The sequence below is a fragment of the Mobula birostris genome, chromosome 11 (genome assembly GCF_030028105.1).
Source record: "Mobula birostris isolate sMobBir1 chromosome 11, sMobBir1.hap1, whole genome shotgun sequence".
NCBI classification, from domain to species: domain Eukaryota; kingdom Metazoa; phylum Chordata; class Chondrichthyes; order Myliobatiformes; family Myliobatidae; genus Mobula; species Mobula birostris.
Genome location: NC_092380.1, coordinates 115303937 through 115327185, shown reverse-complemented (window position 1 = coordinate 115327185; position 23249 = coordinate 115303937). Strand labels below are relative to the sequence as shown.

At 44.6% G+C, this 23249-nt stretch overlaps 1 protein-coding gene across 2 annotated transcripts in view; it reads left to right on the top strand.

Annotated features, from left to right (window-relative positions):
- LOC140205582 (uncharacterized) overlaps positions 1 to 23249 on the top strand; it is a 72010-nt gene that overhangs the window by 33917 nt on the left and 14844 nt on the right. For both annotated transcript variants that reach the window (XM_072273222.1, XM_072273223.1), the window contains exons 9-13: positions 1942 to 2054; positions 3763 to 3902; positions 7514 to 7595; positions 8683 to 8869; positions 16038 to 16157. In XM_072273222.1, the coding sequence (XP_072129323.1) occupies positions 1942 to 2054; positions 3763 to 3902; positions 7514 to 7595; positions 8683 to 8869; positions 16038 to 16157 (642 nt within the window). The remainder of the gene's footprint in view (positions 1 to 1941; positions 2055 to 3762; positions 3903 to 7513; positions 7596 to 8682; positions 8870 to 16037; positions 16158 to 23249) is intronic.

Genomic DNA, 23249 nt, shown 5'->3' with positions numbered 1-23249 from the left:
AGCTGCATCATTACATCGCAACTCTTAAACTCTACCCCTCGACTTACGAAAGCTAACACCCCATAAGCTTTCTTATCTACCCAATCCACCTGTGAGGCAACTTTCAGGGATCTGTGGACATGTACCCCGAGATCCCTCTGCTCCTCCAGACTACCAAGTATCCTGCCATTTACTTTGTACTCTGCCTTGGAGTTTGCCCTTCCAAAGTGTACCACCTCACACTCCTCCGGGTTGAACTCCATCTGCCACTTCTCAGCCCACTTCTGCATCCTATCAATGTCTCTCTGCAATCTTTGACAATCCTCTACACTATCTACAACACCACCAACCTTTGTGTCGTCTGAAAACTTGCCAACCCACCCTTCTACCCCCACATCCAGGTCGTTAATAAAAATCATGAAAAGTAGAGGTCCCAGAACAGATCCTTGTGGGACGCCACTAGTCACAATCCTCCAATCTGAATGTACTCCCTCCACCGCCACCCTCTGCCTTCTGCAGGCAAGCTAATTCTGAATCCATCTGGCCAAACTTCCCTGGATCCCATGCCTTCTAACTTTCTGAATAAGCCTACCGTGTGGAACCTTGTCAAATGCCATATAGATCACATCCACTGCACTACCCTCATCTATATGCCTGGTCACCTCCTCAAAGAACTCTATCAGGTTTGGTAGACACGATCTGCCCTTCACAAAGCCATGCTGACTGTCCCTGCTCAGACCATGATTCTCTAAATGCCTATAGATCCTATCTCTAAGAATTTTTTCCAACAGCTTTCTCACCACAGGCGTAAGGCTCACTGGTCTATAATTACCCAGACTATCTCTACTACCTTTTTTGAACAAGGGAACAACATTCGCCTCCCTCCAATCCTCCAGTACCATTCCCGTGGACAACAAGGACATAAAGATCCTAGCCAGAGGCTCAGCAATCTCTTCTCTCGCCTCGTGGAGCAGCCTGGGGAATATTCCATCAGGCCCCGGGGACTTATCTGTCCTAATGTATTTTAACAACTCCAACACCTCCTCTCCTAATATCAGCATGCTCCAGAACATCAACCTCACTCATATTGTCCTCACCGTCATCAAGTTCCCTCTCATTGGTGAATATCGAAGAGAAGTATTCATTGAGGACCTCGCTCACTTCCACAGCCTCCAGGCACATCTTCCCACCTTTATCTCTAATCGGTCCTACCTTCACTCCAGTCATCCTTTTGTTCTTCACATAATTGAAGAATGCCTTCACCCTACTCGCCAAGGCCTTCTCATGCCCCCTTCTTGCTCTTCTCAGCCCCTTCTTAAGCTCCTTTCTTGCTTCCCTATATTCTTCAATAGACCCATCTGATCCTTGCTTCCTAAACCTCATGTATGCTGCCTTCTTCCTCCTGACTAGATTTTCCACCTCACTTGTCACCCATGGTTCCTTCACCCTACCGTTCTTTATCTTCCTCACCGGGACAAATTTATCCCTTACATCCCACAAGAGATATCTAAACATCGACCACATGTCCATAGTACATTTCCCTGCAAAAACATCCTTCAAAGTAAAATTTATTATCAGAGTACATACATGTCACCACATACATCCCTGAGCTTTTTCTGCGGACATACTTCGTAAATCTATAGAACAGTAACTGTAAACAGGATCTGTAAAAAGTAAATTTCAGGAACTGTATGCTATAAACAAACTGCAAATGCAAATAGATAAAGAAGTAGCAATAAGGCACTGTATATTTACTGTGTCTTTTTGTGCTGCACTGGATCTGGAGTAACACTTACCTTGTTCTCCTTTACACTCTTGTACTGGAATGACATTAAACAATCTTGAATCTTGAGTTTGTCCCTGCCAGCCTGTCTGACAGCAGCGGACAGGTTGCTGAGGTCTCTTGGGGGGAAATCCTGTGGAGGGAAGAGTATAATAGTTCAGTTACATTCCTTTGCCCAGGGCCTGTGGCAGCACCTACGTGGAGCAGAGCGAGGGCCAGATGGATCAGCAGAGACAGACCATGGTTCTCTGGCTGGGGGGATGGAGGCAGGTCTTGCCACTGTGGAGAGCAGGTAACCAGAGTACCCAGCAGATTGACACTGACCTCACACCAAATCAATGACCCTACCCTGTATCACAACTGTCGACTGTACAGTGTGTGAACCCTGTTCCTTTATCCTTCTATTTCCCTTGGAATTAATAAAGTATGTCTCTCTACCTATCTATTAGAGGTTGTTTGTCCCGTGGTGACTCATTTACTCACTTCACTTCTTCATCTTGGAATCCCACCACAGTCTCATCTCACCTCTTCCCCAACCCTTTAGCTCTAACCTCTCCCGCCTCTGTAACCCCCTCTGCACCCTACACCCCTCCCGTCTCTGTAACCCCTTCCAGTCCCTGCACCCATCCCATCTCTGTAACCCCTTCCAGTCACTGCACCCCTTCAATCTCTGTAACCCCTTCCAGTCCCTGCACCTCTCCAATCTCTGTAACTCCCTCAACACTCTACACCGCTCGCATCTCTGTAACCCCTTCCAGTCCCTGCTCCCCTCCTGTCTCTGTAATCTTCCTCAGCACCCTACACCCTTCCCATGTCTGTAACCCCTCTAGTCCCTACAGCACTCTGCATCTCTGTAACCCTCTCTGGCCCCTACACCCCTCCCCATCTCTATAACCTCTCCAACCCCTCAACCCTCCCCATCTCTATAACCCCTCCAGACCCTAAACCACCTCTCTCTCTCCCCCTCTCTCTCTTCCCTGCCCCTCCCCTCCCTTCCCCCTCCCTACTTCTCCTACTTCCTCCCGTCCTACTCCCCCTTACCTTCCAACTCCCCTCAACACCCTCCTCCTCCTCCTACCATTCCTCCTTCTCCTCTTCCCCTTCTAACCCGTCTTCCAACTCCTCCGCTTCGTCCTCCCCTCCTGCTCCTCTCACACCCTTCTTTCTTCTCTTTCCCCCACACTTCCTCTTCCCCATCCTCCTCATCTTCCTCCTCCACCTCAACCAACCCCTCCTCCTCCTTCCCCTTTTCATCCCACTCCTCTCCTCCCCATCTTCTTCCCACTCCTTCCCTCCCCATCTTCTTCCCACTCCTTCCCCTCTTCCTCCTCCTCTCTCCCTTTCCTGCTCCTCCTTCCCTACCCCTTCTGACCTTCTTCATTCCACATCTTAATCCTCAATCCCCTCCTCCTCCCCTTCTCCCACTCCCATCTCCTCCTTTTCCTCCTTCCCTCTTCTCTCTCCTACCCTATCCCTCCTCCTTCCCCTCCCCTCCAACTACCCTCCACATCTTCCTCCTCCTCCCTCTCATCCTCCACCCCATCTTCCACCTCCTCGTCCATCTCCCACTTCTCCTCCTACCTTGTCCTGCTCCTCCTTCTCTTTCCTCCTCCTCCCTCTGCTCCTCCCCATCCTCCTCCCCCTCCCCTCCAACTTCTCCCCCTCACCGTCCCTCCTCCTCCTCTCCTCCACTTCCTGCTCCACCTCTCCGCTCCCCACCTCCTGCTCCTCACCTTCTCCAACTCCCCACATCCTCCTCCTTCTCTTCACCATCCTCCTTTACCTCCATCACCTACCCTTCCTCTTCTCTCCCATCCTCCTCCTTATCCTCCTGCTCCTTCCATGTCCTCTCCCTCCTGCTCCCCGTGGGACACGAACACATCATCTCACAATGCCAGGGTGGGTGGGGGCAGGTTCTGTTTCTGAGCCAGCGGCCTACAGCAAACAGTGACCATGGATAGTGAGGACATGAACAACCTTCTGCTTCTCTGAATCTCCAGGACAGCCAAAGAGGTTTGCTCTTGGGTAAGGGGCCTCAGAGATTCAACAGAGGGGAGCCCCCCTCCTCCAGAGTTGGAGAGCGAAGGGAATCCGGAAGTTGTTGCGAAAGGATTATTGGACCCTTCACTCTTGGCCACAGGTGAGGACTAACATCTAAGCAGACATCTGCTCCAGGCTCCAGGCTCCATGTCATAGAACATAGAACACTACACAAGAACAGGAACAGGCCCTTTGGCCCACAGTGTTGTACCAAACTAACTAGATTAGTTCCTCAACTAAACCACTTCCTTCTGCCTGAACAATATCCATATTTCTGTTTCCTGTGTCTGATTGAACACCGAGCTCTGGAACACCCGAGCTGTATTAGCGTCACGCTAAACGTAACAGCGTCACGCTAAATGTGCCTCCCATTAAGGTTGGTAGGTTACTGATGAGTCAGAGCATCAAGGGTTACGGTGAGAAGGCAGGAGAATGGAGTTGAGAGGGAAAATAAATCAGCCATGGAATAACAGAACAGACTGGAGGGCTGAATGGCCTCATTCTGTTTCTATTGTCTTATGGTGTTGTGTCTTATTTAAATGCCTCTTGAACACCTCTGTCATATCTGCATCTACCTCATCTTTGGCAGTGCATTCTGGGCACCTGCCACCGCCTATTTAATGCACATCTCCTCTGAACTTACCCCCTTTCACCTTAAATGCCCCACTATCCCAGGCAGTGCATTCCAGGCACCCACCACTCACTGTGTAAAACGACAGTTACCCCTCTCACCTTAAATGCATGCCCTCTGGTATTAGACATTTCAATCCTGGGAAAAGATACCAGCTGCCTCTCACATTTAGAACAAAAATGTAGTGCATTTTAGTGCATAAACCATAGAACATACAGTACAGCACAGGAACAGGCCCTTCAGCCTAGAGTCGTGTCAAACCAATTAAATTGTCATTAAATGGACAACTAAACTCATCCCTTCTGCCTACACAATGTCCATATCCCTCCATTTTCCTCACATTCATATGCCTATCTAAACATCTCTAAAAAGTCTCCAATATTTCTGCCTCCACCACCACCACAAGCAGTCCATTCCACGCACCCACCACCCTCTCTGTAAAACAAAAACCTCTCACATCTCCTTTGAACTTAAACCCCTCTCACCTTAAATACATGTCCTCTGGTATTAGACATTTCAACCCTGGGAAAAAATACACTCCCTCTCATAATCTTATAAACTTCTATCAGATCTCCCTCAGCCTCCACCACCCCAGGGAAAACAAACCCAAGTTTGTCCAACCTCTCACTATAGCACATGCCCTCTAACCCTGGTGAACCTCTTCTGCACCCTCTCCAAAGCCTCAACATCCTTCCTAAAGGGGACGACCAGAACAGTATGCAATACTCACAATAAGACTTAACCAGACTTTTATAAAGATGCAACATAACTTCCTGACTTTTGAACTCAGTGCCTCGACTATTAAAGACCAACATGCCATGTGCCTTCTGAACCATCCTATTGATCTGTGCAGCCACTTTCAGAGAGTTACAAATTTAGACCCCAAGATCTTTCGGTAATCCCTTAAGGGTCCTTCCTGCCAGGGGCTGAGAACAGAAAGCATGCAAACATTCACAGGTGGACAGCCAGAGAGACTCTGTGATGCCAGGAGGGATCAGAGGGTGTTGTCCTGGGGTGTAGGGCTGTCACTTCTCTGGCATCCATGAGGCAGCTGTTGGAAGCAATGTGAGTATCACCCACTGGACTTCTTTATTCTTATATTTGTTGAAAGCTGCTTTTGGTTGCACGTCGTGCCAACACGTCCGGGCTGATAGGGCTCATCAGCCGAGGTTGGCAGCTCATCTAGGAGAAGGAAAGCTCTAGTCTCAAACCTCTGCTGCCTTGCAGCTCTACCCACTCATGGGGAAGAGTTTGGGAGTAAATCCCGAGGGAAAAATCCAGAGCTGGAGCCCCTGAGTTCAACACTGATGGGCAAACCCAGTAACGCCTCAGGTACCAAACCGTATCGGTGTCTAGTCTGCCAGTTCTTTGGATTCACCAGCCGCATGGAGAGGGGGAGTTTGCTGCACGGGCAACAGCTTGCTCTCCATATCGTACTGCCCTGGCTTATGCTCTGGCTTGCGTATCACAGAGACAGGAGATAGCATCCACAGCCTCCTCTGCGCCAACACACCATAGCAAATCCTTAATGCATGTAAATGTATAAAGTTAATCCTTGATCTCGAGTGAGGCTCAAACAATTCTCAGGCAGCTCACTCCATCACCAGCACACAGAGGCTGCAATGTGCACCGTGTACAGACACCTACCAGGCTGGTTGAACGGCCTTTCCCAGACGGTGTGTGAGGTACCACCAGTTCCCCTCCAGTCACAAACCACAGTCTGATGTTCCTTCACCACCACTGGCTCTAATCCCCGGAACTCCCTCCCACCAGCACCATGGCAGTACCTCCCCCACATGGATGCAGTGGCTCTGGGGGGTGGCCCAACCCCACATTCTCAAGGAGCAGTTGGGGATATGCAATAAATAGTGGTCTGGTTGCTGAGGACCCCATCCTGGAAAACGAACACACTAATAAACAGGCCATTCAGCCCCTCAGTTCCTGTTACAAACCCTCTCCATGTCCTTCTGTCCCTCTCCCCTGTGCTTCAAATCCGTGCTGTTCCTTGGACCCCTCCTGTGGGAGCAAGCCCCACAATCTCCCCGCTCTCTGGGGAATTTCTTGCTGGCTTCCGCTGGGGATATGCCATGGACACTTGCCGTTATCAGAGGGGTCCATGGGCCCCAGGTTGGGAAGCCTAGGCTGTGACTATTGTGTCGTGATAGCCCCGAGCCAAAGTGCAAGTCGACGTTATTGTCACATACATGTGTAAATGTCTGCAAAGACACAATGAAAAACAGCAACAGAGCATCAGATAAACAGCATTCACAAGAAAAATGTCAATTGTGTACCATTTTTACATTAAGAACAAAATTTTAAAGAAATCGTAAGTCCATTTTAGTACCAAGTGATCAAAGTGCTGATGGTGCTCCTATGATCACCAACTTTATCAATACATCATAGAAAGCATCATACTCGGATACAGCAGCTGCTCTGCATGTGACTGTAAGAAGCTGCAGACATAACTCAGCACATTATAGAAATCAGCTTCCCCTCCACGGACTCTGTCTACACTTCTCGCTGCCTCAGTAAAGCAGCCATCGTAATCAAAGACCCCACCACCCCAAACACTCTCTTCTCTGCTCTCCCATCAGGCACAAGATACAAAAGCCTGAAAGCACATCCCTCCAAGCTCAAGGACAGCTTCTAACCAACTATTATCAAACTATTGAAGGATCCCTATCAGATTCCCAAACAGATTTCGTGTACAATGAGATAGACACTTGGCTTCACAATCTTGTGCTTTATTGTTATCCTACACTGCATTTTATCTGTACTTTTACACTTTATTCTGCATTGTTATTGTTTTAACCTGTTCCAGCTCAGTGCACTGTGCACTGATTTGATCTGTATAAGCAGCATGCAAGATTTAGCTTTTCACTGTACATTGGACATTATTTTCAGTTCTACACCACTGGTTGCTCAGTGTGTGTGTGCACCAGACACACATCCAGTTCACACCCGTTCAGCACTCACATTGCAGGAGTATAGAGAGCCCCCAGCGTGGTGTGATTCTCAAAGCTTACACATATAACATTTCCCTGTATGGTGATTTCTGTCACACCCGCCTGTTTTATCAGACTCCCTAATCCCTCGCGATCTGGCAGCAGAGGAGAAACAAAGTCCTTCACGTCTGATGGCTGAACAACAACCCCTGTCCAGGTAGCACCCTGATACCAGACTGGGACAGGCTTGGGGTCTCTCTGCTCTGCTGGTGGTGGGCTGGGTTTCACTTCTTTGGGACCGGTGATCTGTTAGACTATTTCTTTCTCTTTCTCTCTCTCTTCCTTCCCCTGGTTCATTGGTGCATTTGTTAGATCTCATCTATGTGATTGGTGCAGTTGTTGGATCTTTCTTCTGATTGGCATGTCTATTGGATTTCTCTTCTGTGATTGGAGTACCTGTTGGATCTCTTCTTTGGTGCATCTGTCAGATCTCCCCTCTGTGATTGGTACACCTGTCAGACCTTTCCTCTGATTGGTGTGTCTGTTGGATTTCCCCTCTGTGATCAGAGGAGAGATCCGACAGATGTACCAATTGATCAGTCAGTTGGATCTCTCTTCTGTGATTGGTGCACCTGTCGGATCTCTTCTCTGATTGGTAAATGTGTGTAGGTGAGGAGTTAGAATCTTGGGGGGGGGAGGGGAGGGTTGATAGGAATATGGGAACATAAGGTTGCAAGGAAGGGCATCTGAAGGCCAGCACAGACATGGTGGGTCAAATGGCCTGGCTCTGTGAATATTGGGGTCAAACCTTAAGCTAGGGTCATGGCAATCCCTGTTCAAACTGGAGGCTGGTGGGGATGTCTCCCCTGAGTGTGAGGGTCGGGCAGCATCTAGGGAGGGAGGATTGTGTTGATGTTCGAGGTCCATGGCCTTTCGTAAAGAACATTCAACAAGAGAAATACAGAAAACAAGAGGAGCATGTAGACAACTCCCCAAACCTGCTCTCTCCCATCGAGTATGAACACAACTGGTCTCTGTCCCAGCTTTGTCCCCGCATTCAGGCCGCTGACAGCAGCTCAGCAGCGTTGTCCGTCCTGGGCCAGTCTTTCCGTCTTTCTCGTTGTCCCCAGATGTAGCTCACCTTTCACTCCACCTGCATCCCTGGGTGGGCAAAGGGTAAGGATATGGGCTGAATGGCCTTGCCTGCCCTGTGACGGAGACTCAGGGTATCCCTGCCATCTATCAGGAGCCAAGGCCCTCACACCATGATCACTAAGCCGTGTTCTCCCCCATCTCACCCTCAGGAAGGGTCTCGGTGTGAGGCTAAAACAGGTGGATCGCAGGGGGCGCTTCGTACAACTCTACAACCCCTCCCACCTGGAGGATGTGGATCTGGGGGGGTGCCTCCTTCAGCAGAGTGTGGCTGGACATCTTGTCTCCCTGTATCGTTTCCCCCGGGACACCAGCATCCCAGTGCAGGACCACCTCAGGGTAAGAGGCAGATTCACACTATGTCTGTCACCACTCCATGCATCAATCTCTCCTGTCTGTCACTTTCTGTGGGACTGTCTGTGTGTGCCTGTCAGTACAGCCTGCCTGTCTGTCATTATCAGTGTGTCTGTCAGTACAGCCTGCCTGCCTGTCAATGTCAGTATGCCTGTCAGTAGAGCCTGTCTGTTACTGTCGGTGTGTGCCTGTCAGTACAAACTGCTTGTCTGTCAATGTCAGTGTGCCTATCAGTTCAGTCTGCGTGTCTATCAATGTCTGTGTATGCCTGTTGGTACAGCCTATCTGTCAATGTCAGTGTATGCCTGTCAGTACAGTCTGCTGACTGACGGTTATCTTGATAATAGTCTAATGCCGCTCTCTGCCTGTCTCCTGTTTGTATCTGCCTGGGTATCTGATGTCTGTGTACAATCACCACCGTCTGTTGTAGGCTTGTGTGTCTGGCGGTAATTGGCCAGTTTCTCTGACTCCCCCCTTCTCCCTGCTGGCACACCTGTCCTCTCCAGCTACTCCTTTCTTTCTTTCTTTTTCAATCTTTTTTATTGAGTTTCAAATTGATAAACATAACAATGATAATGATACAAAGAGATCGGGATTACATTAATAACAGTTAACGTATACAGACACAGACTCGAGTAACATATTTAATTTAAACCTTCCAATCTCTTAATAACTGAACATGAAAAAGATTTTTAAAAAGTTTTTAGCCCTACACTAAAACAAAACAAAACAAAACAAAAACTGGGTTGTCATATTTCATCGGTTAAGATCATTATTTGTCATTAACTCCGCTCCTCCATACACAAACAAAAAGTTATTAAAAAGGATTCGGAAAGGTCAACTTACATCATATGAAAATGTTGAATAAATAGCCTCCAAGTTTCTTCAAATTTAACCGAAGGATCAGTGGTACCACTCCTAATCTTTTCCAAATTTAAACATGTTATAGTTTGGGAAAACCATTGAAATGTAGTGGGGGGATTAGAGTCTTTTCATTTAAATAAAATGGATCTTCTGGCTATTAATGTAACAAATGCAATCAAACGACAAGCTGAAGGGGATAAATGACTAAAGCCTATCATTGGTAATCCAAAAATTGCAGTAATAGGATAAGGTTGTAAATCAATACATAAAACTACTGAAATAATATCAAAAATATCTTTCCAATATTTACAAAAAATATTTTCTGTAATTTCAGTTTGATGTGATATCGGAAAAGTAGGTAAAATAACCTTCAAAATGTTTCTAATCTGTAAATATCTGAAAAAATGTGATCTAGGCAAATTATATTTATTAGACAACTGTTCAAAGGACATGAGACAATTATCCATGAATAAATCACAAAAACATATTATTCCCTTTGTTTTTCATAAAAGAAAAGCTTGATCAGTTCTGGATGGTTGGAATTAAAAATTGGATATAATAGGACTTGATAGGATAAATTTATTCAATCCAAAAACTTTAGGAAATTGAAACAATATTTGTATTGTATGTTTAATTATTGGATTAATTGTTTGTTTATTCAGTTTAGTAAGTGCAAAGGGAAGCGAAGCCCCTAAAATAGAAGCCAATGAGAACTCCTGTACTGACTCACACTCGAGGTTCACCCATCGTGGACATTGAATTTCATCCAAATCTTGTGTCCAGAACGTGAGGTATCGAATATTAATTGCCCAATAATAGAATCTAAAGTTTGGCAATGCCAAACTGCCATCTTTTTTTGATTTCTGTAAATATTTCTTACTTAATCTAGGATTTTTATTCTTCCATATATATGAAGAAATTTTAGAATCAATAATATCAAGAAAGGACTTAGAGATGAAGATTTGTACCACCTGAAATAGATACAGAAAGTTGGGTAAAATAATCATCTTAATAGCATTGATTCGACCAATCAATTATAGGGACAATGGGGACCATTTAGTAAGCAGTTGTTTAACATGATCAATTAAGGATAAAAAGTTAACTTTAAATAGATCCTTATGCTTCTTAGTAATTTTAACACCCAAATAAGTAAAATAATCAGTAACCAGTCTAAATGATGATTGTCTATAGATTGGAACTTGCATATTTAATGTAAAAAAGCTCACTCTTATTAAGATTCAATGTATAACCAGAAAACTACTAAACTGAGCAAGTAATAATATTACTGCAGGGATGAATTTCTCTGGATTAGGGATAAATAGTAACAGGTCATCTGCATATAATGATACCTTATGCATCCCATTCCCACGAATAATGCCAAGTATATTGGGTGAATCACGAAGAGCGATTGCCAAGGGCTCCAAGGCAATATCCAATAGTAAAGGGCTGAAAGGACAGCCCCGTCTAGTACCTCCAAAAAGCCTAAAAAGGGGGGATCTCTGAGTATTAGTAAGTACAGAAGTCAAAGGTATATGATCAATTTAATCCAAGATACAAATTTTGGGCTAAAATTAAATTTCTCAAGGATGTTAAATAAATATTTCCATTCAACTTTATCAAATGCCTTCTCAGCATCAAGTGAAGTAACACATTCTGGAGTTTTAGATGAAGAAGTATATTCAATGTTCATCAACCTCCTTCCATTAAAATACAAATACTGTAATGATTTTTAATAAATCCTGTCTGGACGTCAGAAACAACTTGTGGCAATACATTTTCCAATCTAATTGCTAATATTTTGGAAAAAAATTTGGAGTCCACATTTAACAAGGATATAGGTCTATATGATGCACGTTCATTGGGGTCTTTATCTTTTTTAGGAATTAAAGAAATAGATCCTTCATAAAAAGATTGTGGTAATTTACCTACAAATAAGGCATCTTTAAAAATTCTACATAACCAAGGAGAAAGTAGACTTGAAAAAGATTTTAAAAATTCTACTGTATACCCATCCAGGCTAGGTGCTTTACCAGAATTCATCAAAGAAATTGCTTTCTTTATTTCTTCTTCCATAATGGGTGCATCTAATGTTAAACATTCATTAAGTGGTAATTTCAGAATATTTAATTTTCTTAAAAATTCATGCATTATGGTAGAATTGTCATGAAATTCTGATTGGTATAAAGAAGTATAGAATTCTTGAAAAGATTTATTAATTTCATCGTGATCAACCGTCAAAGTACCATCCCGTTTCTGAACTTTAATAATCTGGTGTTTAGCTGAAGCAGCTTTCAATTGGTTGGCCAGTAATTTACCCAATTTATCATCAAAATTGACTCTTAGATTTAAGTAATTGATTTTCAATTGGGGCTGTTAATGATAAACTGTGTTGCATCTGAAGTTCAGCTCTTTTTTTATAAAGCACCAAATTAGGAGCAACAGAATATTTTTTTATCAATTTCTTTAATCTTATCAACCAATGTACATATTTCATTATTAATTCAATTTTTCAATCCAGCAGAATGTGAAATAATTTACCCACAGATATATACTTTAAAAGTGTCCCATAATATCCCACTAGAAATTTCTTTCATAAAATTAGTTGAGAAGAAAAAGGCAATCTGTTCTTTAATAAAATTAACAAAATTTAAGTCCTGAAGCAGAGTAGAATTGAACCGCCATTGTCTAGCACTGAAGAGTTACATCAGTTAATTTGACTGATAATTTCAGGGGCGCATGATCAGAGACGGCAATTGCATCGTACTTACAGGCAGTAACAGATGAAACTAATCGAGAGTCAATGAAAAAGTAATCAATTCTGGAGTAATTATGATATACATGAGAAAAGAATGAGAACTCTTTATTGTTAGGATGTAAAAACCTCCAAACTTCTAAAATTCCGGAGACAACTAAAAAGGAACTGATAAAAATAGCGGATTTGTTTGCAAGTACCTGACTGGGCGCAGACCTGTCCATCGAGGGATTCAGGCAACAGTTAAAATCTCTGCCCATTATCAACGTATATTCATTTAAATTAGGAAGAGATACAAATAAATACTTAAAGAATTCAGGATCATCGGTATTTGGTGCATAGATATTAACTATAACAACTTTTTGATTATAAAGTAAACCAGTGATGAACAGAAATCTACCATTCAGGTCTGAAGTTGTTTCAAAGTGAACAAATGAAATAGAGGAATCTATAAAAATAGAGACTACTTTCACCTTATCCTGTGAATTAGAGTGAAATTGCGGGTTTTTCCAAAACCTAAAAAAATGCTGATTATCCTCCTTCCTTACATGAGTCTCCTGGGCAAAGATAATCTGAGCATTCAATCTGTGAAAAACTTTAAAACTCTTCTTCCATTTAATCAGATGATTCAAACCTTTCGTATTCCATGAAACAGAGTTAATAATATTATGCATTGTACTTGAATAAACCATATGGTGTGTAAAGGGTCAACCTTACTGCATAGGAAACTCATGAATTAGGAAGAGGAAAAAAGGTTTAAAGAGGAACCGGAAGTTATGACAATTCAGACATATTTGTTGTTCCGATCAGCCCAGATGGAAAAAACTAAACTAAAAATAGCCCCACTTCCCACCCACAAAAGCCCCAAAACTGGCCAATAGACAGCCAGAAAAATATCTAGACACTTCCCTACCCCCATCTCTCTTGAAGGCAAGTCTCCAATGAAAGAGGAATGCAAAACACCAACCGCAGTCAAAATATTGAGAAGAGAATGCCATAAAAACACCAAACAAATGTTTAAAAAATCAGCCATTAGCAAAACATTTTGAAAGGCAAGATCTTGGAAAGTGAAACAGAATACAATCTTATTAATATTTCAAGAGCAAAATCAATCACCAAATCAGATTCTTAATTATTTTCAAAAACAAACAATTGAAAATAATAGAATAAAATAATAAAGGGAGAGAAAGAAAACATAGAAACATAGAAAGTAGGTGCAGGAGTAGGCCATTCGGCCCTTCGAGCCTGCACCGCCATTTATTATGATCATGGCTGATCATCCAACTCAGAACCCTGCACCAGCCTTCCCTCCATACCCCCTGACCCCCGTAGCCACAAGGGCCATATCTAACTCCCTCTTAAATATAGCCAATGAACTGGCCTCAACTGTTTCCTGTGGCAGAGAATTCCTCAGATTCACCACTCTCTGTGTGAAGAAGTTTTTCCTAATCTCAGTCCTAAAAGGCTTCCCTTTATCCTCAAACTGTGACCCCTCGTTCCCCCTTATCCTCAAACTGTGACCCCTCAATCCTCAAACTGTGACCCCTCGTTCCCCCTTATCCTCAAACTGTGACCCCTCTTCCCCTTATCCTCAAACTGTGACCCCTCTTCCCCCTTATCCTCAAACTGTGACCCCTCAATCCTCAAACTGTGACCCCTCTTCCCCTTATCCTCAAACTGTGACCCCTCTTCCCCCTTATCCTCAAACTGTGACCCCTCTTCCCCCTTATCCTCAAACTGTGACCCCTCTTCCCCTTATCCTCAAACTGTGACCCCTCTTTCCCCCTTATCTTCAAACTGTGACATAAAAGCATGATAAATACCCATACTCCAAAACAAAGTACAAGCATTATCAAACCAAGGGCAAAATTCTTCAAACTTTAAAAGTCTAAATCTATTTACTGGTTATTAACTTATAAACAAATGAACACAGACATGAAAAAACAGTAAATTTATTAGACGGCTGAGATCGGACGTTGATCCTCAAGAAATTGATATGCTTCGTCCACAGATTTAAACCATTTACGTGATTTATCAGGCAAAACAACCCTTAGGCGAGCTGGAAATAGCAGAGCTGGTTGGAAATTTCTTTGATATAACTCGGACATCACTGGTTTAAAAAGCGATCTTTCTTGCATTACCTCAGGACTGTAGTCTTTAACCAGGGGAAACTTGAGATCTCCATACATATTACCCCTTTCCGATGAGCAATTCGAATCAAATGCTCCTTAGTATGCACATAATGAAATCAGAGTATCACAGGTTGGGGTTTCAACTCCTTAGGGGGTTTAACTCTTAAAGACTGGTGGGTGCCATCGAGTATAGGGGGAGAAGAAAAAAACATCAGAGCCGAACACCTCCATTAAAAATTGAGAAAAAATTTAATAAGGTCACAGCTCTCAACGTCTTCACTGAGTCCTATTATTCACAAATTCTGTCTCCAAATACGACTCTCCAAGTCAATAGTCTTGACTTTATACTGTTCCAGTGTTTGAGTGGTTGAATTTAATTTCTTTTCCAATAAATCCAGTCTGCAAACTCTCTGTCTCCCAGCTTCAACGAGTTCAGAAGTTTGTTGTTGTTTTTTGCTCTCCCGCTTACGTACTGCCAATTTACCTTCGATCTCCTTTAACAATACTTCCAAAGTAGCAAATCTTTTATTGAGTTTATCATCCAGGAGCTTTGAGATAGGCTCCAAAGTAAGTTGAGACTGTTTAGGCTGTTCAAAAACACCTTCTTTCTTTCCATTTCCATTACCGGCTTCCTTGCCTTCAGCTAATGCCTTTTTTCCTCTGGTAATCATTTCCATCGATTAAAAATCAAAATTCAAACATATAAAAGTGTTATAAACACTTCGATATAGATAGTAAAAAGGTGGTAAAAAGATTGAAAAATGAACGGAGTGAAGCCAAAATGTGACCTACTCCATCTAGCGCCCCAAGAGAATCCCCAACTCTCCCCTCTGTTCCGACACCCTCTCTTCAGAAAAAGCATCTTTTTGGGATGCATCATGGCTAGGTACGGCAACAGCTCTGCTTGTGACTGCAAGAAACCACAGAGAGATGTGGACACAGCTCAGCACATCACAGAAACCAGCCTCCCCTCCATAGACTCTGTCTACACTTCTCACTGTCTCAGTAAAGCAGCCGGCGTAATCAAAGACCCCCACCACCACCAAGATATTCTTTCTTCTCCCCTCTCCCACTGGGCAGAAGATACAAAAGTCTGAAAGCACGTCCCACTAGGCCAAGAACAGCCTATCCCACTGTTATCAGACCCTTGAATGGACCTCTTGTACGATCAGACGGACTTTTGATCTCAGTTTACCTCAGTGTGATCTTACACCTTATTGTTTGCTTGTTCTGCATTTTCTTTGTTACACTTCATTCTGCATTCTGTTATTGTTTTCCCTTGTTCTACCTCAATGCACTGTGTAATGATCTGATCTGTATGAACAGTATGCAAGACAGCTTTTCACTGTATCTCCGTACGTGGAACAATAATTCAAGTTCCGCACCTCTGATTGTCCATGTCCAGGTGTGGGCAGCTGTTCCTGACCACAGCACCAAGCGCCAGACAGATGTTGTGTGGGGTGGACTGCACAGGTTCCGAAGTAAGGGGGACTGTACCACCACCCTTTGCCAGCCGGACGGACAGGTAAGGCAGAGCGGGGCTGGGATGGGGAGCTGGAGATGCCCAGACCAAGTTGTGGACGTTGTACCAAGGAACAGCAGGGGGAAAGCGGACATTGCATCTTTCAGGAGAATGCACCCCAACCAGAGCAGGGAGCTTGTTCACGCAGGGAGGGATCGAGGGGAGCAGACAACGAGTACACAGTTGCTGTTGCAACGTCACTCAACCAGCTGATCTATCTCACTCCTGTATGCCTCCTCACCACCGTCTTAGATTCTGCCAAAAACAGTGGTGTCATCAGCAAATTTATAGAAGGTATTTGAACTGTACCTAGCCACACCATCATGGGTGTAGGGAGAGTAGAGCAGTGGGCTAAGAATACATCCCTGAGGTGCGCAAGTTATGTTTGTCAGTAAAAGGGAGACGTTATTTCTGATCCGCTCAAACTGTGGCCTCCTGGTAAAGAAGTTAAGGATCCAGTTGCAGATGGAGGTACAGAGGCCCAGATTTTGGAGCTTGTTGATTAGAACTGAGGATATGATTGTATTCATGCTGAGCTGTAATCAATGAACAGCAGACTGACATAGGTACTACTATTGTCCAGATGATCCAAGGGCAAGTACAGAGCCAGTGAGATTACATCTGCTGTAGACCGATCGCGGTGACAGGCAAATTACAACAGGTTCAGGCCCTTGTGAGAGTAGATTCTAGCCATGACCAACCTCATCCACGATTCTGGCCATGACCAACCTCATCCACGATTCTAACCATGACCAAACCCTTCCACGATTCTGACCATGACCAAACCCTTCCACGATTCTGGCCATGACCAACCCATCCACGATTCTGGCCATGACCAAACCCTTCCACGATTCTGGCCATGACCAACCCATCCACGATTCTGACCATGACCAACCTCATCCACGATTCTGGCCATGACCAACCCATCCACGATTCTGGCCATGACTAACCTCATCCACGATTCTGGCCATGACCAAACCCTTCCACGATTCTGGCCATGACAAACCATTTCCACGATTCTGGCCATAACCAACCTCTTCCATGATAGTGATCATGGAGATAGTGATCACAATTCTATCTCATTTACCATAGCATTGGAGAGGAATAGGAACAGACAAACATAGAAACATAGAAAACCAATAGCACAATACAGGCCCTTCGGCCCACAAAGCTGTGCCGGACATATCCTTACTTTAGAACTACCTAGGCTTACCCATAACTGTCTGTTTTCCAAAGCTCCATGTATCCATCCAGGAGTCTCTTAAAAGACCCTATCGTTTCCGCCTCCACCACCGCTGCCGGCAGCCCATTCCACGCACTCACCACTCTCTGCGTAAAAAAACTTGCCCCTGACATCTCCTCTGTATCTACTTCCAAGCACCTTAAAACGAGGCCCTCTCGTGCTAGCCATTTTGGCCCTGGGAAAAACCTCTGACTATCCACACGATAAATACCTCTCATTATCTTGTACACCTCTATCAGGTCACCTCTCATCCTCCGTCGCTCCAAGGAGAAAAGGCCGAGTTCACTCAACCTATTCTCATAAGGCATGCTCCCCAATCCAGGCAACATCCTTGTAGATCTCCTCTGCACCCTTTCTGTGGTTTCCTCGTCCTTCCTGTAGTGAGGCGACCAGAACTGAGCACAGTACTCCAAGTGGGGTCTGACCAGGGTCCTATATAGCTGCAACATTACCTCTCAGCTCTTAAACTCAACCCCACAGTTGATGAAGGTCAATGCACTGTATACCTTCTTAACCACAGAGTCAACCTGCGTAGCAGCTTTGAGTGTCCTATGGACTCAGACCCCAAAATCCCTCTGATCCTCCACTCTGCCAAGAGTCTTGCCATTAATGCTATATTCTGCCATCATTGTTAGGAAAGCATTTAATTGGAGTGAGGGGAAATATGAAGCTATCAGGCAGGAACTTGGAAGCATGAATTGGGAACAGATGTCCTCAGGGAAATGTACTGCAGAAATCAGGCAAATACTCAGGGGATATTTGTGTGGTATTCTGCATAGGTACGTTCCAATGAGACAGGGAAACGATGGTAGGGTACAGGAACCGTGGTGTACAAAGGCTGTTGAAAGTCTATCAAGAAGTTAACATAGAAACATTGAAACATAGAAAACCTGCAGCACAATACAGGCCCTTCGGCCCACAAAGTTGTGCCGAACATTTCCCTACCTTAGAAATTACTAGGCTTACCCATAGTCCTCTATTTTTCTAAGCTCCACGTACCTATCCAAAAGTCTCTTAAAAGACCCTATCATACCCACCTCCACCACTGTTGCTGGCAGCCCATTCCATGCATTCACCACTCTCTGCATAAAAAAACTTACCCCTGACATCTCCTCTGTACCTGCTCCCCAGCACCTTAAACCTGCGCCCTCTTGTGGTAGCCATTTCAGCCCTGGGAAAAAGCCTCTGACTATCCACACAATCAATGCCTCTCATTAAGAAAAGCTTACAAAAAGTTCAAAAAACTAGGTACTGATAGAGATCTAGAAAATTATAAGGCCAGCAGGAAGGAGCTTAAGAATGAAATTAGGAGAGCAATAAGGGGCCATGAGAAGGCCTTGGTGAGCAGGATTATAGAAAACCCCAAGGCATTCTACAAGTATGTGAAGAGAAAGAGGATAAAACATGAGAGAATAGGACCAACCAAGTGTGACAGTGGAAAAGTGTGTATATAACCGGAGGAGATAGCAGAGGTACTTCATGAATACTTTGCTTCAGTATTCACTACGGAAAAGGATTTGGTGATTGTAGGGATGACTTACAGTGGATTGAAAAGCTTGAGCATATAGACATTTACAAAGAAGATGTGCTGGAGCTTTTGGAAAGCATCAAGTTGGATAAGTCTCTGGAACCAGACGAGATATATCCCAGGCTACTGTAGGAGGCGAGGGAGGAGATTGCTGAGCCTCTGGTAATGATCTTTGTATCATCAATGGGGACAGGAGAGGTTTCAGAGGAATGGAGGGTTGCAGATGTTGTTCCTTTATTCAAGAAAGGGAGTAGAGCTAGCCCAGGAAATTATCAACCAGTGAGTCTTACTTCAGTGGTTGGTAAGTTGATGGAAAAGATCCTGAGAGGCAGGATTTACGAACATTTGGAAAGGCATAATATGATTAGGAATAGTCAGCATGGCTTTGTCAAAGGCAGGACATGCCTTACAAGCCTGATTGAATTTTTGGAGGATGTGACTTTACATGTTGATGAAGGTAGAGCAGTAGATGTGGTGTATATGGATTTCAGCAAGGCTTTTGATAAGGTACCTTACGTGAGGCTTGAGAAAGTAAGGAAGCATGCAATCCAAGGGGACCTAGATTTGTGGAACCAGAATTGGCTTGCCCGCAGAAGGCAAAGAGTGGTTGTAGACGGGTCATATTCTGCATGGAGGTCGGTGACCAGTGGTGTGCCTCAGGGATCTGTTCTCGGACCTCTTCTCTTCGTAATTTTTATAAATGACCTGGATGAGGAAGTGGAGGATGGGTTAGTAAATTTGCTGAATGCACAAAGGCTAGGGGTGCTGTGGATAGTGTGGAGGGCTGTCAGAGATTACAGTGGAAACTATTGAAAGGGTGCAGAGCAGATTTACAGTGATGTTAGCTGGATTGGGGAGCATGCCTTATGAGAACAGGTTGAGTGAGCTTGGCCTTTTCTCCTTAGAGCAACAGAGGATGAGAAGTGACCTGATAGAGGTGTATAAGATGATGAGAGGCATTGATTGTGTGGATAATCGGAGGCTTTTCCCCAGGGCTGAAATGGCTAACACAAGAACGCACAGTTTTAAGGTGCTTGGAAGTAGGTACAGAGGAGATGTCGGGTAAGTTTTTAACGCAGAGAGTGGTGAGTGCGTGGAATAGGCTGCCGGTGATGGTGGTGGAAGCAGATACGATAGGGTCTTTTAAGAGACTCCTGGATAGGTACATGGCCTTAGAAAAATAGAAGGCTATGGGTCACCCTAGGTAATTTCTAAAATAAGTACATGTTCAGCACAGTATTGTGGGCTGAAGGGCCTGTATTGGGCTGTAGGTTTTCTACGTTTCTATGATTCTGACCATGACCACCTTCCACGATTCTGGCCGTGACCGGCCTCTTCCACGATTCTGGCCGTGACCAATCTCATCCATGATTCTGACCATGACAACCACTTCCATGGTTCTGGCCATAACCAATCTCTTCCACGATTTTGGCCATGACCAATTTCTTCCACGATTTTGGCCATGACCAACCACTTCCACGATTCTGGCCATGACCAACCACTTCCACGATTCTGACCATGACCAACCACTTCCACGATTCTGACCATGACCAATCTCATCCACGATTCTGGCCGTGACCAACCACTTCCATGATTCTGGCCATGACCAATCTCATCCACGATTCTGGCCGTGACCAATCTCATCCATGATTCTGGCCGTGACCAACCACTTCCATGATTCTGGCCGTGACCAACCACTTCCACGATTCTGACCATGACTGAACACTTCATCACAGGAGATAGTCCACAGAGGACTATCACTGGGTGATTGTAATTCAGGCATCTCACCCTGCTCATTTCTCCTATGTCCCAAGAATAAAGATATAGGCCGGCCAACCTCTCACTCTGAATCAGGCCCTCTCATCCTGGTAACATCCTTGAACCATGAGTGACCTTGTTGACAGCTTTTTTGATGTCTAAGTAGATGACATCCGCTGTCCTATCCTCATTTAACCTTTTGGTTACCTCTTCAGAAAACTCTAAAACTTTAAAACTTACAACCTCCCACATACAAAGCCATACTGTCTTCTGCTAATCAAAATCTGTCTCTCCCAATGCCGGTAGATCCTGTCCCTCAGTATTCCCTCTAGTAATCCCTATTACTGATGCCAGGCTATGCCAAACAGGCTTTTCGTTGCTACCCTTCTTAAACAAACGAACAACATCAGTCACCTTCCAGTCTTTGAAACTTCACCTATGGCTAATGAAGAAGCAAATATCTCCAGAAAATCCTCCACAATCCCTTCTCTAGCCTCCCACAAAGTTCAAGGATGCACGCAGTGAGGCCCTGCAGATTTATCCTCCTCAGTTTTCTGTAAAATTGCAAATACCTCCTCCCTCATAATATAAATGTCCTCCAGAACGTCTATACTTGTTTCTTTTATCTGGTGAGTAATCATGATTTTCTCCAGAGTGAACACTGAGAATATTTGTTAAAGTTCAAAATTCTCAAAGTAAATTTACTATCAAAGCAGGTGACCCTGCGGATCTCTAAGGGGGCATGCTGCCTCCCAAGCTACTCTTTTTATATAGTTATAGAACTTCTTAACCTATCTCATACTCTCTCTTTGTTCTCCTGATATCCCTCTTAAGAGTATTGTTAATAATTTTGTAGTCATCAATGGATTCACTCATTCCCCATCTCCTAAACTCCTCCTCCTCCTTTCTTTTCTTAACTACAGCCTCAATATCTTTCATCAGCCAGCGTTCTTAAACTTCCCAGGTTCACCCTTCACCCTAACAGGATCACACTGCTACCCTGCTCCTCTACACCTGCTACTTATTTATTTCGAGATACAGCATTGAACACACCCTTCTGGTCTGATGAGCTGCACCACCCAGCAGCTCATCTACTTAACCCTAGCCTAATTGCAGGACAATTTACAATGACCGACCCAGTACCCAGTACATCTTTGGATTGTGGGAGGAAACCCACACGAAAGTGGGAGGGAACATACAAACTTGATTATGGATGGCAGCAGAATAGAATTCTGAACTCCAACACAGAGTTGTGATAGTGTCAAACTAACCATAGGCAACTGAGATGCCACAAAGAGTGCTATCACACCTTTGAAAGCCTCCCACGCCATTCATTCCTTTCCCTTTAAACAGGTTCTCCCAATAAATCACAGCTGGATCCTGTCCAATTCCCCCCAAATCAGCTCTGGTCCTCTTTGGGACCCTAACCTGTGGACCTGTCCTATCTTTTCCATGATGATCTTAAATCTAATGGGATTATAGAACACTGGAGCTAAAGTCTCCCCGACTGCCACTTCAGCTGCCATCCCCGCCTCACTCTGAAGAGCAACACCTGTAATGAACCCTCGAGTATATTAACTTGTGTGTTCTTCATGCCGGATGTTGGAGTCTTGGGAAACTCAGAGCAAAGTTCGTCCGGCTGCAGCTCCTTGAAAACCATATTGGGGATCTGGACAGCAGCTGGACGACCTTCGGCTTGTACGGGACAGTGGAGAGATAATCGATCAGAGTTACAAGGGAGTAGTCACCCCTAAGAAGCAGGAAGTAAATAGCTGGGTGACTGTCAAGAGAAATGGAAGTGTGAATAGGCAGTTCATGCAGAGCACCCTGTAGACATTCCCCTCAATAATAAGTACACTGTTTTGGATACTGTTGTGGGGGATGACCTCCCAGGGGTATGCAACAGAGACCGGGTTACAGGCACTGAGCGTGGGTCTGTGGTGCAGAAGGGAAAGACGGAGAAGAGGGGAGCGGTCATGACAGGGGACTCAATAGTGAGGGGAACAGACAGGAGGTTCTGTGGACGTGAATGGGACACCCAAATGGTATGTTGCCTCCCTGGTGCCAGGGTCAGGGATGACTTGGATCGTGTCCACAGCATTTTGGAGGGGGAGGGAGAGCAGCCGGATGTCTTGGTATGTATTGGTATCAATGACAAAGGAAGGAAAAGCAAAGAGGTCCTGAAAAGAGAATTTAGAGAGCCAGGTAGAAAGCTGAGAAGCAGGACCTCCAGGGTTGTAATTTCTGGCTTGTTACCTGTGCCATGCAACAGTGAGGGTAGAAACAGGATGATTTGGCAGATAAATGTGTGGATGAGAAGCTGGTGCAGGGGGCAGAGTTTCAGGTTCTTGGATCATTGGGATCTCTTCTGGGAAGGTATGACCCGTTCAAAAGTGACGGGTTGTACATGAACTGAAGGGAAACCAATATTCTCACATGTAGGTATGTTAGAGCTATTGGGGAGGGTTTAAACTAATTTGGCATGGGGATGGGAATAGTGTTCAGTCAGACTGTCGGGAAGGGCAGGCAGATAATAAGACATCATTGCAGCCAGCAGGGTGAGTAG